The sequence below is a fragment of the Benincasa hispida genome, chromosome 6 (genome assembly GCF_027475165.1).
Source record: "Benincasa hispida cultivar pf3 chromosome 6, pf3_genome.v1.1, whole genome shotgun sequence".
NCBI classification, from domain to species: Eukaryota; Viridiplantae; Streptophyta; class Magnoliopsida; order Cucurbitales; family Cucurbitaceae; genus Benincasa; species Benincasa hispida.
The window spans coordinates 53487855-53503620 of record NC_143483.1 but is presented as its reverse complement, the minus strand read 5'-3'; the positions used below and the strand labels follow the sequence as shown (position 1 = coordinate 53503620).

Here is a 15766-nt window from a genome sequence, read left to right as displayed (position 1 = left end):
CAGCAAGTCGACCTTTCACAGGTTGTTCGTAATAATGGTTGGGTCAAATATCTGTTTTACTCCAAAGATTATGTCTTATTCCTCAAGTCCCTATTGATCCTCTAATGAACAACTGATTTGTGATTCAATCACCAAACCAAACTCTCTCAGCCCAGTGAGAGGGTGGGGCCCCTTGTTCAAGACCTGGATTCAGTACTTGAGAGAACAACCTTTCTCCTATCCCTAAATCAGGTAGGCATGAACTTCATCTTGCACCCTATGTCCTCAACTATCTATCCAGTTTTACCCCTGAAATAAGAGTCTTATTGAGCCAGCACTGTTGAGACAACCCTCAACTATGCAAATCTAAAGGAAATCCTGAATAAACAAGAGTTCATAGTTAGCTCAGGATTAAGATTTGAGTTACCTAGGTTATCTAGGTGAAATAGTCAATCTTAAATAGTAAATAACGTTATAAAGTAAGAGTGACTTATGTCTTGGTCTTGATCTTATGCAAACTCATTGCATAGGATGCCCCCACTCCTCATGTCATAACATGTACAAATTAGGATCACATTATATGTAACACTTTACAACTCTTTGTAACAACTACGGAGTAGGTCGGATCCAATGGTGTTACCAAAATAAGGTATCCAACCTCATTTATGTATCATAGATCATTTTGACTATTTACTCAAACTTGATCTACTCTTATGTTTCCACATAAAGTTCAAGTAGTCATACAATAGTCATGGGCCTTAGTTTATTGGATTTAGACTTTCATACAATTTATGAGGTCAATAACAAGTATATTGATAATAGAAAATATTTATTATTTTACAAACTGCGAGTTTTTAGGACATAAAACCCAACATCAAGAAGCATAAGCCTATGGTCTTAGCACGTGAGATCATGGAGTTCTTACAGGGAATGTTCGAATAACCGTCTAGACAGCTTAAGCATGAAGCTCTGAAATGCATCTTCAACTCCAAAATGGAGGAGGGTACATCTGTTTGTGAACATGTTCTAAACATGATGGTCCACTTCAATGTGGCAGAGATGAATGGGTCACACATCGATGAGGGCAACAAGGTTAGCATTATTCTGCACTCATTGCCAGATAGCTTCCTGCACTTTGTCAGTAATGCTATACTGAACAAAGTTGACTATACCCTTACAACTCTCCTCAACGAGTTACAGACATTCCAATTCTTGCTGAAAAGTAAGGAGAAAAAGGTTGGTGAGGCAAATTTTACTTCATCATCAAAGAATTTCCATCGAGGTTTGACCTCTAGAACTAAGTCTGCATGTTCTATCTCTCACACTTCCAAGTGGAAGAAGAAGAAGAGTGGTAAGGGAAAAGGGAAGACAGTGGGGTAGGCGACCAACGTCAGTTGACAAAGGAAAATGTTTCCATTGCAACCAGGAAGGGCACTGGAAGCGAAATTGTCCTCGCTGGATAAAGGAGAAGAAGAATGGACTTCTAAGCGAGTTAGAAGAAAATTCTTTACTTATGTGCGAGTCATGTCTTGAAGGCAAGATGACTAAAAGACCTTTTATTGGAAAAGGTTATCGAACTAAAGAGTCTTTAGAGTTAGTGCATTTAGACCTTTATGGTCCGATGAATGTGCAAGCCAGGGAGGCTATGAGTATTTCATCACTTTTACTGATGATTACTCTCGATATGAGTATGTTAATTTGGCAAGGGAAGTCTGAATCCTTTGAAAAGTTTAGAGAGTTCAAGGCTGAAGTTGAAAACCCATTGGATAGACAGATTAAAATACTTCGATCGGATCGGGGTGGAGAGTTTTTGGATTATGAGTTCCAGAACTATATGATAGAACATGAAATCATTTGCCAACTCTTAGTGTTGGATACACCTTAACAGAATGGTGTGTCGAAGAGGAGAAATAGAACCTTGTTGGACATAGTTCGGTCGTTGATATGTGTGCCTCATGGCAGCTTCCTAGACTTGTTTTGGGGGATTTTAATGTTATTCATGGGGAGATGGAGGTCGTTGATGTGTGTGCCTCGTAGTAGTTAGGAGGATTTTGGTGGTTGCTCTAGCTTGAGGGAGATGGAGGAGTTTGTTGAGGCGTTATTGGAGGCAGATCTAGTTGAGTTGGGTGTGACAGGTAACTGGTTTACTTGGACTAGTAAAATTCAGAGGAATGGTATCTTGCGTCGATTGGATTGTTATTTGTCTAATGAGGCGTGGAAGGTAGCTTTTCCATATTCGGAGGTTAGGGTTGGCCAGTGGGGGATTTGTAATCGAAGACAAGGAGTAAACCGCCTCCTACGTTTCGCTATTTTTCTCATTGGGCAGAGGCTGATGGTTTTATTGATACTATCAGGTCAGTGTGGAGAAGGTCTGAGGATGTGTCTCCTATGGTTAGCTTTGTGCAAAATTTGAAGGTAATAAAGTAGGTTTTGCATGCATCGTCGTAGGCGTATCTCTGTCTTATTTGATGAGGTGCGGGTGGCTAGGCAGATTATGGAGGCTACTCAGGCTAAGGTGGAGAGGGATTCTTACTTAGAGTCGGAATGTGCAAAGGCGGCTTGGGCCACTGAGGTGTTCTGGTTAGTGGCTAGATTGGAGAAGGCGTCGCTCCGGCAGAAGGCCAGGGAGAGGTGGCTGAGGTAGGTGATATGAACACGACATTTTTGGTGTGAGCGTGTGGGCCTGACTCATTTGGTTTTGGGCTATAAGAAGGGCAGATGGAAGTCGCGTTGTGTGTAGAAGGTAGTCCTTCAGAAGGCATACGATTTGGTCAATTGAGATTTTCTGTTTGATGTGTTGCTGGCTATAGGTACGCCCCTTCAATTTTTTAGTTGGGTGAAGGCTTGTGTTACTTCACCTACACTTTTTGTGATGATTAATGGTTCCCTTGAGAGGTTTTTTCCTGGTAAGAAGGGGTTGAGGCAGGGGGATCTGTTGTCTTCTTTTTTGTTTGTGATGGTGATGGAGGTCTTGTCCAGGTTGTTGAATAAACCTCCTGTGTGGTTTAGGTTCCATGATCAGTGTAAGCGTGTGTGCCTGACTCATTTGGTTTTTGAAGACGATTTGATGATTTTTTGTGCAGCTGAGAGGGATTCTTTGGAGTTTATGAGGCAGGTCCTGGCGGATTTTGCAAGGCTATCTGGATTAGTTGCAAATGTTGGGAAGAGTTCCATGTTTGTTGCGAGTGTGGAGTCTGGTGAGGCGGAGGAACTAGCTGCATTTATGGGATTCTCTCTTGGTTCGCTATCTGTTAAGTATCTAGGGTTACCTTTATTAGCTGGTCGATTGAGGGCTGTGGATTGTGCGCCTTTGATACAGAGGATTACAGCTCGTATTAGAAGCTGGGCGGCATGGTCCCTCTCTTTTTCTGGTGAGGTGTCTTCTGTGTGGGGGAGGTGTGAAGTCGCAGGATCATTTATTTTCTGAGTGTGGGTTTGGGAGAGAGGTGCAGTCTAGTGTGTTGCATCAGTTGGGTTCATCGCATTGGGTGGCAAGTTGGGATGTCGAGTTGAGTTAGTTGTGCCGAGTGGGGCCGGATAAGGGGGTGTGTAGTAAGTTATTCCGTGTATTCTGGTGTACTTCCATCTACTACATCTGGTAGAAGCATAATCAGCGACTGAATGGAGGTCGACCAAGGTCGGTGTCTGCTCTGTTTCACCTTATGGTCTCTACGGTCGGTGCTCGAACTACTTCTTGACGGGTTGATCTTCTTGGGTCTTATATAGTGTATTTACGGATGCTTTTCTTCTTTTTGAACTTGTTGTTGCTCTTTGTTTTGCTGTTGTCCTTAGTTGTGGGGTTTTGGTTTCTTTTCTCTAATTGGTGGTTTGTGAGTTTTTGTGTTTATGTTTTGGTTATGTTCTGGTCTTATATTGTTGGCTTTATTTTCATATTGTTCCCTTGTCTTTACTAATCTTTGATGTCTTGATCCCAGACTATGGGATCCTATGTTGTTGTCAACTATTCTTTAAAAAAAAATAATAATAAAAAGAAGGAATGAGTGGAACAAAATTGGAGCGTGATTCAAATTTCAGTCTTCCAGAATTTGCTCGACTTTCTTTCTCTTTACAAATTTGGTGGAGAATTGCTTGATTCTGAAGCTTCAATTTCGAAGAACTGAATGGGGGAAGCCGCTGAATATTTCTCAAAAGACTTCGAATGGAACGATCTTCGAATTCGAGTTGAGAATGACCCGCTTTTGCAGTACCATTTGCTTCCATTTGAGCCCTCCAATTCCGTTCCTTCAGTTTCTCCAGAAGCCGATTCAGACGCATGGAGCCGCTTTCACCTTCGCCACTCCTCTGGCAAATTCTTCAAGGTTTCGATTCCTTTTAGCATTCTGAACAATTTTTCGTTTTCATACCAACCTAACTTTGTTGTTTCTCTAGGTTATGATTTCATTACTTTATGTTTGGTTTCAGGAAAGGCGGTATTTGTTGAAGGAATTCCCGGAACTAGTTTCCTGTAAGAAGTATTGTAAAGTTTTGGAGGTGGGTTGTGGTAATGGAAGCACTGTTATTCCAATCTTGCGGTAACCCCCAACGTATTCAACTTTCCCTCTGCTTTATTTCTTATTGATGTTCATCAATTTTGTTTGGTTTTTGTTTTTAGAAATTTAGTTGATAAAAACTTTTTGCTTTGTGTTTGCTTATATGAAATATTATTCAAAAACCTTCTCGTTGAAATTAAATTAGGAAGTAGAGAAGAATCAGTGTAAATGGGATAACTCTTTTAGAAATTAGAACAGAAGATTAATAAGAAAAATGTTATCGAACGGGCTCTTAAAGCTTCCACATTTTCTAACTTGCTCTTTTAATTACGCCAATGTCTCTATGTGATATGTTATTGTTATTGTTGTTTAGGTTAGCTTCCTTCTGGGGTGAAAACTAAAAAGGAACATTTTTGTAGGAAGAACATCTTTATAAGACATAGACGAACATAATCTATATCCCTCCTTCTCGATTTCGTTAAAACAAGTTCAATAGCTTGTTTTAGGGTCTTTCATGTAATCTCATAACATGTTCCATTCTCAATGAGTTAGAAGCGAGAGGTGCCACATTATAAGAGAGAATTTTTTGACAGACATTACAAGAGATTATTGATCCTTCACTTCCTTGTGAGATCTTGATTCTGGACATCCTACTCTATGCAGGTTCTCCTTTGTATCTATGGTAGGATATGCTCATATAACCATATACTGTTCTTATTCCATTAGAAATCCAAAGTTCTCATTTAGATCGATATTCATCTACTTAATTAATAAAGTTAGAGCTTATAGAAAACAATGATAATCGAGTGGCCAAGTTTAGCCATTTACTGAGGGTCTATGGAAATGACCTTTTGGTTTTAACACCAAAACCAATTATAATGGAGCATGGTCATGTCATTTTGCTTAAGTCTCTGTCAGGATCCTTCCTAACAAGAACAAACTGAACAAGGAATGGACTCAAGAACAATCCAGCATAAAAATATATTAAAATATTAAAGGAAATAGTAACAAGATAATAATCAGCACATTCTAGAGGGCTAAAATCCCTCTCCCAGATTCCCAATTAGGAAATCCCGCTAAATTCTTCACACCTTTCTCCAACCCCTCTCTTTCTATTTATAACAAAAAGACCTAACCAACTTGCTAACTATTTACTAATATGCCCCAACTAATAACTATACTGATATTCTACTAATACTCTTATTATTTCTATAACTAGGGGCCTTACAGTCTCCTAACCTAGATGAAAGATGATGTGTATTTCATACATTTTTCTAACTCTGTTCAAGAGTTGAATCATATATATTCCTTCATGAAACTTCATTAGGTTTTATGAATGCATTTTGTGTGGGCAAAGAATATGGAATCAAACACAGCCTTCACAATGTTTTATGGACATCCCAATACTTGTAGTGCATTTGTATGGTCATGATAAAAGAGATTTGAACCATCAAATAGGGCCTTTGAGTGGTAGATCTTATTGCTAGCAATTCATTATCCTTTCACATGATAACGTGTTTTTTTTTGGTAGCGGGAACGAGAATATCGTCATCTATGCTTGTGATTGTAGCACAGAAACTCTTGAGAGAGCTAAAGAGATTTTAAATGAGGCCGGCATTGCATCATTAAAAGATCGATTCTGTCCGTTCTATTGTGATTTTTCTATTAGTAAGTTTCCAACATGGTTGGCCTGCAATTCATGCCGTGCAAACACTTTCCAAATGCAGCCAAGTTTTACTACTCCAGGTTGTTATTTTGCATATGGATTTGGATTCATTAACTGCAAGATTATTGCTGTCCTTACACCCTTGTCTATCTTTCTCTATGTTTGCAGAGAATGATGGATCTCATGCCACAGGATCATGTGCATTAGAAGAAAGTGGATGTTGCATTGGTGGGGTTGATTTTCTTACTTTGGTATGCACCTCTTTTGATATCTTAATATAATTACATCAATTTTATCAAAGGCATTGGCCTGCAAAAAACAAAAAAAAATTATACACTTTGAATTTTGATTCCTGATAGTCGTGGAACATTTTATATTTGGAAAAAAATTAACCAAAAATATTTAGAAAAAGGTGTGCTTTCTAAAATGCTACCTGTGCTACACCTATTGTTTTGATATTGATCTAGATTCTAAGTTTCCAACCAACATCACTAAGGGAAAAAACAAATAATATGTTGTGTAACATTAACAAACTTCCTTCAGTTTTAATGTTTTCTTGAATCTTGGTAATGACAGTTAGAATGTTCTATGGCTATTCACTATTTCAGATATTTACATTATCAGCAGTGCCTCTCCAAAGGATGCCAGCATCGATCAGAGAATGCTTTACGGTTTTGAAGCCTGGAGGCCTGCTCTTATTTCGGGATTATGGTAATCGATTATGGTCAGACTAATGATATTTTAGTTTGCTTTAAATTCTAAGTAAATAAATTTTCTTTTCCAAGTTCTTTCCAGGCACATGTAATTTGTCTGTCTCAAACATTCTGCTGATCAATGTTCGGTTTAATGGAATACAGGTCTGTATGATATGACTATGCTCCGATTTGGGCAAGATCAAAGAGTAGGATTCAGGGAATACGTCAGATTAGATGGAACACGTTCTTATTTCTTCTGCTTAAACACCTTGAGAGATCTGTTTGTCAATGCAGGCTTTGTCGAGGTACTTATTTTGTTTTGAGAAGTATCAATTTAGGGATGAAATAGGATTCAAATTTAGGTATAAATGAAATGATAATTACTATTAGTATGTAGCTTGTTGTATGGTTCATATCCCATCTGCTTACAACATGTCAACAATGATGATGTACGGTCACTGACCTTATTAAGTATATATTGAGTTGAGCAAATAATCGATACCACCCCGACTAACTTTAATGCACAACTATTGTTGTAGCTCGAGCTGGAATATTGTTGTGTGAGGTCCTTGAATCGCCGAAATGGAAAGAGCATGGAGAGGGTGTGGGTTCATGGAAAATTTCAGAAGCCTGTCTCATGAATCAAGCTAGAGCCACAGAGCAACATTTGGAGTTTCTTGGTAAGTGATTGTGAATTTTCCTTAAAAAGATAATGATGATGGATTGAATAGCCCTTTGATGGCTCTAATGGCAACCCCGTGACACAATGGCTTTTGGGATATTTAGACCTACCTACCAACCTCACAAGATGTTGGGTTGAAGTCTAGAAGCCAGCCTCGAGATGAGCGAGTCTTCTATGAAATTAGTGAGATGGCTCATGAGCATAATGTGGGATCAGAGCCCCTAAAAAACTTTGATTTATAAAAAAAATAAACAAAAAATTTTGATTCACCATGAATCTGGATGAAGTATGAGGATATTTTTTTTACTTTAATTAGAGGAGTTTAGTGATGTTCCCTTGATTATGTGAGAAAATTGGAAGGGTTACAATTGGTACTGAAAGTTCTTAATGGGTGAAATTTGTGTGTATTAGATGGAGTTGACTTGTTTTCATGCAAAACATTAGAGCCACGAATGGAAAGGTGCCAACCTGAGCTTAGTTTAAATGACATAAACTATGTGTTCTGGATCAAAATGTCAGAGTTTCGAACCCTCCACCTAATATATTATCAAGTTAAAAAAAGAGGGAAGAGTAAGGTTTAAATATTACTTTGGTCTCCGTACTTTTATTTTTGGTTCATTTTAGTCATCGTATTTTCAAAATGTTCATTTTGGTCCTTGTACTTTTAACTTTTGAGCATTTTGGTTCTTACATTTTTAAAAAGTGAATATTTTGGTCCATTTTCATTTTTATTTCATTTCTAAGGGATCATAATGGTTACATTTTAAAAGTATAGGAATCAAAATAAACAAAAGTTGAAAGGGTAAGAATCAAAAGGTTTAAATCTTATTTTGGTCCTTGAACTTTGAACAATATTCTATTTTGGTCCCTAAAACTTTAAAAATGTTTGTTTTAATCTCTGAACTTTGAATATTGTTTTTATTTTGGTCCTTAAATTTTTAAAAATTGTTTGTTTTAGTTCTTAAACTTTGAAAAAGTACTTATTTTGGTCCTCGTTGCATTAAGATTTTGTTAACTCTTTTACAAAATGGCGTAGTGGTTTGTATTTTTTTTTTTTTATGACTACGCTACCAAATAATTTAGCTACATTAAAAAAATCTAGAGTTTCAATTTTGAATAAAGTGACAAAATAGAAGAATTTAAACAACATTTTTAGTTCAAAATTTTGATCCTCAATATTTTGGTGTGTTGATTGTTAACATTTTACTTCATCTTCATTTCGTTTAATGATCTAGAGCATAGTCATCAAAAAATGTAAGTTCTCTCATATTTTTGTTGAAGAGTTAACAGTAGAGACTATAATAATCATTGTTTAAAAGTTTAAGGACTAAAACGAATGTTTGGGAAAGTTTAGGGACTAAAATAGAACAAGATTTAAAGTTCAAGAATTAAAATAGGATTTAAATCGAATCAAAATGAATATTTTAAAAGTATAGAGACTGAAATGAACCAAAGACAAAAATAGGACAATCAAAGTAGTATTTAAATCTAAAAGTAAATATGTTTTTTTTGTTTAATTCTTTTTGTTCCAACGCAACCAAAGCATGACTATACGTTAACTTATCCAATGCATCAAAGCTGAGCTACAAGAAGATGATTAATTTCAAGTTGTCAACAAGCCACATCGAGAGAACCAACTTATTATGTGATAACCGAACTATCTCAAATCGCCATTGCTTCTAATGCATCCACCTCTCTTCATATAAAATTAAGGTAAGAGTAAACATGACTTAAAAAAAGGGTAAATAAAGATAAATGTGAATATAAAAAGAATTGTATAATAATTTGGAATAAGGCTGAGAGAAAACATATAAATTGGGGCAGACTAAGATATTAAAGAAATTTTTGAAAATTAAGAATTATATTTAATAAATTGACAAAAATATTCTTTTCAAATTAAAAAAAAAAAAGGTAAAAATTGATGTATGTTATGAAAAAGCCATAAATTTGGTGAATGAGAGTTATATTATATGGTGGGCTGACTGTAAATGTAATGTATGTAGCGGATATTGAACAAATATTATCTTAATAATAATAATAATAATAATAATAATAATAAAATAACACTTGGAAACAAATTTAAGAAGAAAAAAATCCGAGAACAACTATAGTACATAAATTTTAAATTAAATTAAAAAAAATATTGTAAGATCTAGAACAGAAAAGAAAATCAAATATATATAACTAAAATATCTTTAAAATTTGATAACGAAAATCTAGAAAACCACATTTCCTTTTTTTTTTTCTTTTTTTTTGAAAAATAAATGAAGGGTGAAATAAGCAAAAAAGAATCTATTACTCACTCAAATATTCTGTTGTCCATATTTGAGTAAATTTCAATTATAAACCTAAAAAGCCCTTGTAAATTAATAATAAGTTTGGTTAAAAAATACTTTTTGGTTTCAAACATTTATGAAAGTAAAACTTTAGTCCTTCGATTTAGTTTATGTACTTTTAGATTTGTAACAATTTAGTTCCTAAACTTTAATAATTAATATTTAGTCCTTCTATTTTGTAATTTGTAGCGATTTAGTCTCAATCGTGTAAAATTTTATAAAATTTAATTAAAAATTTTGTACATGAAGAACAATAAACTAATCGAAGATCAATTTTTTTTTTATAAACTATAATAAAAATTTATTACTAATAAAAATTAATACTTAATTTTGATATATTTTTCATGATAGATACAAATAATGTATAGGATTACATTATTATTTATTAAAATTCAAGAACTAAATTGTTATAAATTTAAAAGCATAGAGACTAACTACCAATTATAGTTCAAGGACTAACTTATCAAATGTTCATGGACTAAAATTCAACCTACCAAATTCTTATGATTTATCTATAATGAGCAAAATAGATATATTATTTTCAATTATTGTAATGTTGATATTTGTTATTATTTATTTTTATGAAATGGATATTTAATATCAAATTTATTATAAGATAATAATTCTAAATTTTGATAAAATAACGTGTTTAATCTAAAATATTTCATCAAGTTCAACAAAAAAAACATATATTATTATAAAAAATTCAATCAGTCAAAATTAGGTTACATTTAATATCTTTTTACATAATTTCACTTTTAAACTTCGGGATATTATTATCTAGATAATTTTGAAATCCGTACGATACAAATTTTCTAATATCATTGAAATTTTTATATATATTTCATATAAAAACATTCATTTATTTTTATTTAAAGTGTTCAAATAATTAATTGATATGATAATATATTAAATAATGTTAAATTTAATTTATTGACTATATCAACTGTTCTCTCATATTTAACTTAGTAATATTTAACTTTGTTTTCTATATAAAATATTTTAAAATCAAACACATATTTAAAGATTAATTATTGCCATATCCAAACATACAACGCACGAATTATCTCCAACACTTAAAATCTAAACATTTAAATTTCAATGTATAATATCCCATGAAACATAAAATAACGAATAATTAAATTTACCAAAATAATTAAAATGGTTAAGATTCTTATTATTCTATAATCGATTTTTACTCAATCCCAAAGCTTAACCCAATCATCATATAAATATATGAATCAGAGCGGCAAATTGTTCCTAATTATCCGAACTAAAACTTTATACATTATTCAAATACGATCTCTGGGTTCAATACCTGTGGATTGTGCATCATCGGCTCTGATTTTGATTTTGGTAACTTTTTGTTGTTGTTGTTGTTGTTCTAGTGATGGGATGAAGACTAAGAAGGGAGGGGATTCGTGGGTTGAGTTCATTTCTTGGGAGCCTAGAGCTTTCATTTGTCACAATTTCTTGGTAAGTTTTCTTTTCCCCCTAGAAATTTTCGGTTTCTTCTTATAAAATGTGTTTGCTGATATTTTAATGGTGTTAGACAGTCGGAGAAAGAATGCTTGCAATTGATTAATCTTGCAAAGCCTCGTATGGGGAAATCACTCGTGTTTGATAGCAAAACTCGCAAGGGTGTAAAGAGCAGGTCTAGATTTGTCACTTCGTTATTTTATAAATTGTTTGTCAGTTAACGCAACTTATATTTATTTGTTTATTCGATCCCATGTTCACAGCTCTCGCACTAGTTCAGGGATGTTTCTGGATAGAGGGCAGAACAAACTCGTCCGTACAATAGAGAAACGAATAGCAGATTTTACGTTCATTCCTGTAGGTAAAGACAATTCCAAAACTTACTTATTACTATGCTATGCTTAATTTCTCAAGCATTTTGTAATAATTTCTCTTTGTTAAGGCTTGCTTGTTTGGGAATTCTTTGAATCACTGTTTTTCAATACTTGTTAATCTTGTCAAATGATACAAGGTAGTGATTATCCATCTTTACAAGGCATTGAATTGTAGTTTTAATGAATAGTTCTTCAAAATAGAGTTTGTAACCGAGCATAATTCTCAAGCAAACCTGTTCTTGTTATGTCCAAAGTGCTCAAGTGGTACATGAATGAACCGAGATAAGGATCCTGAGAATATGAAAGTATGATTAAGAAAATGTGAAAAGAATTGATAGAAGAAGCATGTGAGTGAGAACAAAATATACTAGGTCAAAGGAGTGTAGAGAATGAGCATGTGGGTGAGGACAAAGTATACTAGGTCAAAGGAGGTGTAGAGAATGTCGGGCCATCAAATTTGGATTCTGAATCCTACGTCTGGGATTACAAGCCAAGGTGAACAATTAGCTAAATTTCATGTTGTGGGTTTGTTCTCTATATTCTTGTTTTGAGGCCCAAACCAAAAGGGGCTTTGGTGAGTGAGTCATTCATTTGGTTGTTGATGTCACTGACATTCTTGGTCTTAATACATTTTGGTACTGATAATCACAATTTCAAACAGAGAATGGAGAAGGAATGAGTATTCTGCATTATGAAGTTGGGCAGAAGTTTGATGCTCACCATGATTACTTTGTTGATGAGTTCAGCATCAAAAAAGGGGGCCAAAGAATGGCCACCCTCCTCATATATCTGTAAGATTCTACTTTCACATCTCTTAAAACTCATCTGCCCCTCTCTCTGAATTGGTACCGACACAAATTCAGATCGGATGTCGAAGAAGGCGGCGAGACGGTGTTCCCGGCTGCGAAGCAATGCGTTAGCTCTGCACGATGGTGGAAGAAACTGTCTGAATCTGGTAATGGTGGACTCTCTGTAAAACCAAAAATGGGAGATGCATTATTGTTCTGGAGCATGAAGCCTGATGGTACCTTGGATAGTACAAGTTTGCATGGTTAGTGATATTTACATCACCAAAATCTTAAATATTTCCATCTTGTTTCATTATTATCACCATGTAAAAAGAAAATTGGGGCTGAAAGATATTTCTTTATTCATTCCCACGGTATTTATATACAAGTAAAATAAGTAAATATTGTGTATTACAAATAAATCCCCACAGCTACTGGTAATTACAAAATAACCCTTAATACATCATTATTATTTTGTATTTTTTACTGTATGTAGCTTATTTATGGATTTTGAGTGTATATTTTCTTATATGAGGCTGCAAATACTTGTCTCTATGAACATCTTATTGATGGATTAGACAAAAATTTAGCTTATGAACTAACAATTTTGAATTCCAGTTTGGTTGATGAAAGTTAAACTTGTTTTAATTCTACATTAAGTTATAAATGAATTAAGAGTTCATTAAATACTTTTTAGAGTTGTATGTTAATGGATGAGAATTAGTAATGAATTTAGATATGAAAGTTATAAATCTAGAATGGTCATGGACGGAAGTAATTATGGATGAGGAATGATTATATCCCATGTAGTCCTCTTTTGTTAAAAAAGTTTATTTTCTTTTCTATTGATTATTTATTTGTAAGTGTCCGTTGTATGTTCCTAATATATATATATATATATTTTGTTGTGATATATAGGTTCTTCCCCTGTCATAAAAGGGGAGAAATGGGCATGTGCAAAGTTGATGCGTGTTAAAGAATACAAAAGTGTAAGTAATATAGTACCTTTTAATGATTGTATACACTATATAGATCGTCTATATTTTTCCAAATTAATTAAAGAAGGTGGACAATGTTTTTCCTTTCATTTTAGGTGAACAATTGAGTGATTTTAAAAATTAGTATTCTTAAAAATTTTACTTTTATAATAAGGAATTTTGAATTGCAATAGATTCATAAAACTTAAATTATGCAATAGTTATTTAAAATTTAAAATAAAAAGTGTATGCATGTTAAAAATGTAGTACTATAAAAAGTAATGAGTTACCTTATCTTTTTGGTCTCTAGTTTATAAAATAGGTCAATTTTGTATGTAGGTTTCAAAAAAATGGTATAAACAATTTCAATAAAAAGTACAAATCTATATGATATTTTTCTGAAAGTAATTATTATGTATTAGTTTAAAATCCATTAATCTTTAAATTTATTATAATAATTAATACATTTATAATGCACATATTAAAAAAGAACATTAGTATTGCATGTAGTCATTTGTTATTTGGTTTGATCATTATTTAATTTAATGTCATATTTGACATTATTTTAAGAGAGATTATTTCGGAATTGCAGGGATAATAGAAGTACATCTATTAGTGAAGAAGAGGATGAGAAGAAGCTTATCTTCTTAGTTTAGGGATTTGAGTTTTATGATAGTTGATTAGTTCATGTAATAAATGGTAGCTCATTCATTACATATTTAGTTAGTTGTATAGTTGTTTCTTCATTTGTAAATGAGAAATTTATCATTATTAAAAGTTCAGCTTTAATGTATTTTTTATTCTAAATTTTCCTTTTGATATTTCAATTAATAGTCTCTATAGTTTAAAAAATATTATCGCCCTACTTTTAACTAGAAAAAGTTAATGTGTCAAATTCAAAGTGGAAGAAGTTGGTCCTTAGTTGATATAACATGTGTTCTCGACAAATCTTTCTTTCAATATATTATTAAGATTAGTTTTAGAAAAAATTGTTGAGTAAATATGATTTTTGTTTTTTTTTTCCCTTTCTTTCTTCGTTTTGTTGTTACATGTTTAACTTATCTAAACATCAAAGCTGAACAACACGAAGATAATTATTTTCAACTTTCAACAACCATATATAACCAAACTATCTCAAATAGCCATTGCTTCCAACACAACCACATCTCTCTATATAGAATTAAGGTAAGAGTAAATATGACTCTGAAAAGAGTAAATATTAAAATAAGATGTGAAAATAATTGTATTAAGAGAAAACATATAAATTTGGTGTATAATAAGATATTAAAGAAATTTGTGAAGATTAAGAATTATATTGAATAATTGACAAAAATATCTTTTTCCGAAAGAAAAAAAAAAGGGATACATAATAGGTGTATATTATGAAAAAATCATAACATTGTTGAATGAAAACAAACCAGATACAAAGAAAGTCTTCAAATAGATTGGCATCCTATCCTGGAGTCAAAGATGAAAGAATTATGAGATTTTATTTCATCAAAATATTATCCAAATTTCATCAAAATATTGCTAATGTAATGTTCCAAGCCTAGGACTCGAACCAAGATTCACTACCAGGTGGTCTTAGGATTGGAAAAATTTTACGTGGAATTGGATCAATCCTTGGTTTGACCGGATATGGGGTTCGGGTCAATCTCCGATTTGACCGGAGATGGGGTTCGGGTCAAATGGGGGACCTCTCAGCGTCCTCGAACAGTGGACGGACAAAGATGGGAAGAGTATCCCCGCCTCGTCCCCAACCTTACCCCAATTAGATTTTTAAATATATTTTTCTCTCTCTCTATACATATATATGTATATGTATTATAACTTTTACAGTTAGCCTAATTGTTAATTTAGTCCAATCGAAGCCAATTAAGGTGTCTAAGTCCAACCTAAAGACAATTTTAAGGGAAAAAAGATCTCAATAGAGAAACAAGAGGGGTAAACGGGACAAGGAACTCCTCCCTATCCTGCCTCGACCCCGTTGCCAATAAGGTGCACCTATTACTAGATAACATCGTTTTTAACAAATATTATCGAAATATAAAAAATATAGTCGATATTAACAATATTTTGATAATATTGCCGACTGATATTTCGAATATTTTGATTTTATGTTTGTTCTGTCAATTTGTTTATCAAAGTTGGCTACTTGGTAGATAGTTAAGTGAATGTATTCGAGTGCGTGAGTTTGATATCAGCTTGTGTCAACTTAATTTATTGATGGGTAAACTTTTGAACTAAATACCAATCATATTTTGCTTTTAATTATATGCTTGAAGTCATATTTTATTATT

General features: G+C 33.3%; 2 protein-coding genes across 4 annotated transcripts; both read left to right on the top strand.

The window, feature by feature from the left end:
* Nucleotides 1-3971: 3971 nt before the first annotated feature.
* On the top strand, nucleotides 3972-7928 carry LOC120080353 (Methyltransferase family protein). Of its 2 annotated transcripts, none has more exons than XM_039034996.2 (7): nucleotides 3972-4298; nucleotides 4402-4511; nucleotides 6001-6215; nucleotides 6304-6386; nucleotides 6744-6846; nucleotides 6993-7135; nucleotides 7370-7928. In XM_039034996.2, the coding sequence occupies exons 1-7, from the start codon at nucleotides 4101-4103 to the stop codon at nucleotides 7469-7471; spliced, it is 954 nt and encodes a 317-aa protein (XP_038890924.1). In that variant the 5' UTR covers nucleotides 3972-4100; the 3' UTR covers nucleotides 7472-7928. The 2 variants fall into 2 exon arrangements, 1 of the variants encoding a protein (XP_038890924.1); XR_016529960.1 differs by having other exon boundaries at nucleotides 3979-4298; nucleotides 6744-6859.
* A 3058-nt stretch (nucleotides 7929-10986) lies between these two features.
* On the top strand, nucleotides 10987-14273 carry LOC120080354 (putative prolyl 4-hydroxylase 10). Of its 2 annotated transcripts, none has more exons than XM_039034997.2 (7): nucleotides 10987-11324; nucleotides 11405-11502; nucleotides 11591-11688; nucleotides 12363-12492; nucleotides 12565-12752; nucleotides 13408-13478; nucleotides 14059-14273. In XM_039034997.2, the coding sequence occupies exons 1-7, from the start codon at nucleotides 11085-11087 to the stop codon at nucleotides 14062-14064; spliced, it is 831 nt and encodes a 276-aa protein (XP_038890925.1). In that variant the 5' UTR covers nucleotides 10987-11084; the 3' UTR covers nucleotides 14065-14273. The 2 variants fall into 2 exon arrangements, with proteins under 2 accessions (XP_038890925.1, XP_038890926.1); XM_039034998.2 differs by having other exon boundaries at nucleotides 11109-11324; nucleotides 11401-11502.
* The last annotated feature ends 1493 nt before the right edge of the window (nucleotides 14274-15766 follow it).

What these genes read in the sequence shown, in the direction of transcription:
- LOC120080353 (XM_039034996.2), top strand. Translation starts at nt 4,101, where the DNA reads ATGGGGGAAGCCGCTGAATATTTCTCAAAAGACTTCGAATGGAACGAT. An exon ending in ACTGTTATTCCAATCTTGCG is followed by an intron (nt 4,512 to 6,000) that starts GTAACCCCCAAC and finishes TTTTTTTGGTAG; the next exon opens with CGGGAACGAGAATATCGTCA. An exon ending in GCTCTTATTTCGGGATTATG is followed by an intron (nt 6,847 to 6,992) that starts GTAATCGATTAT and finishes AATGGAATACAG; the next exon opens with GTCTGTATGATATGACTATG.
- LOC120080354 (XM_039034997.2), top strand. Translation starts at nt 11,085, where the DNA reads ATGAATCAGAGCGGCAAATTGTTCCTAATTATCCGAACTAAAACTTTA. An exon ending in CGCAAGGGTGTAAAGAGCAG is followed by an intron (nt 11,503 to 11,590) that starts GTCTAGATTTGT and finishes CCATGTTCACAG; the next exon opens with CTCTCGCACTAGTTCAGGGA. An exon ending in GGATAGTACAAGTTTGCATG is followed by an intron (nt 12,753 to 13,407) that starts GTTAGTGATATT and finishes TGTGATATATAG; the next exon opens with GTTCTTCCCCTGTCATAAAA.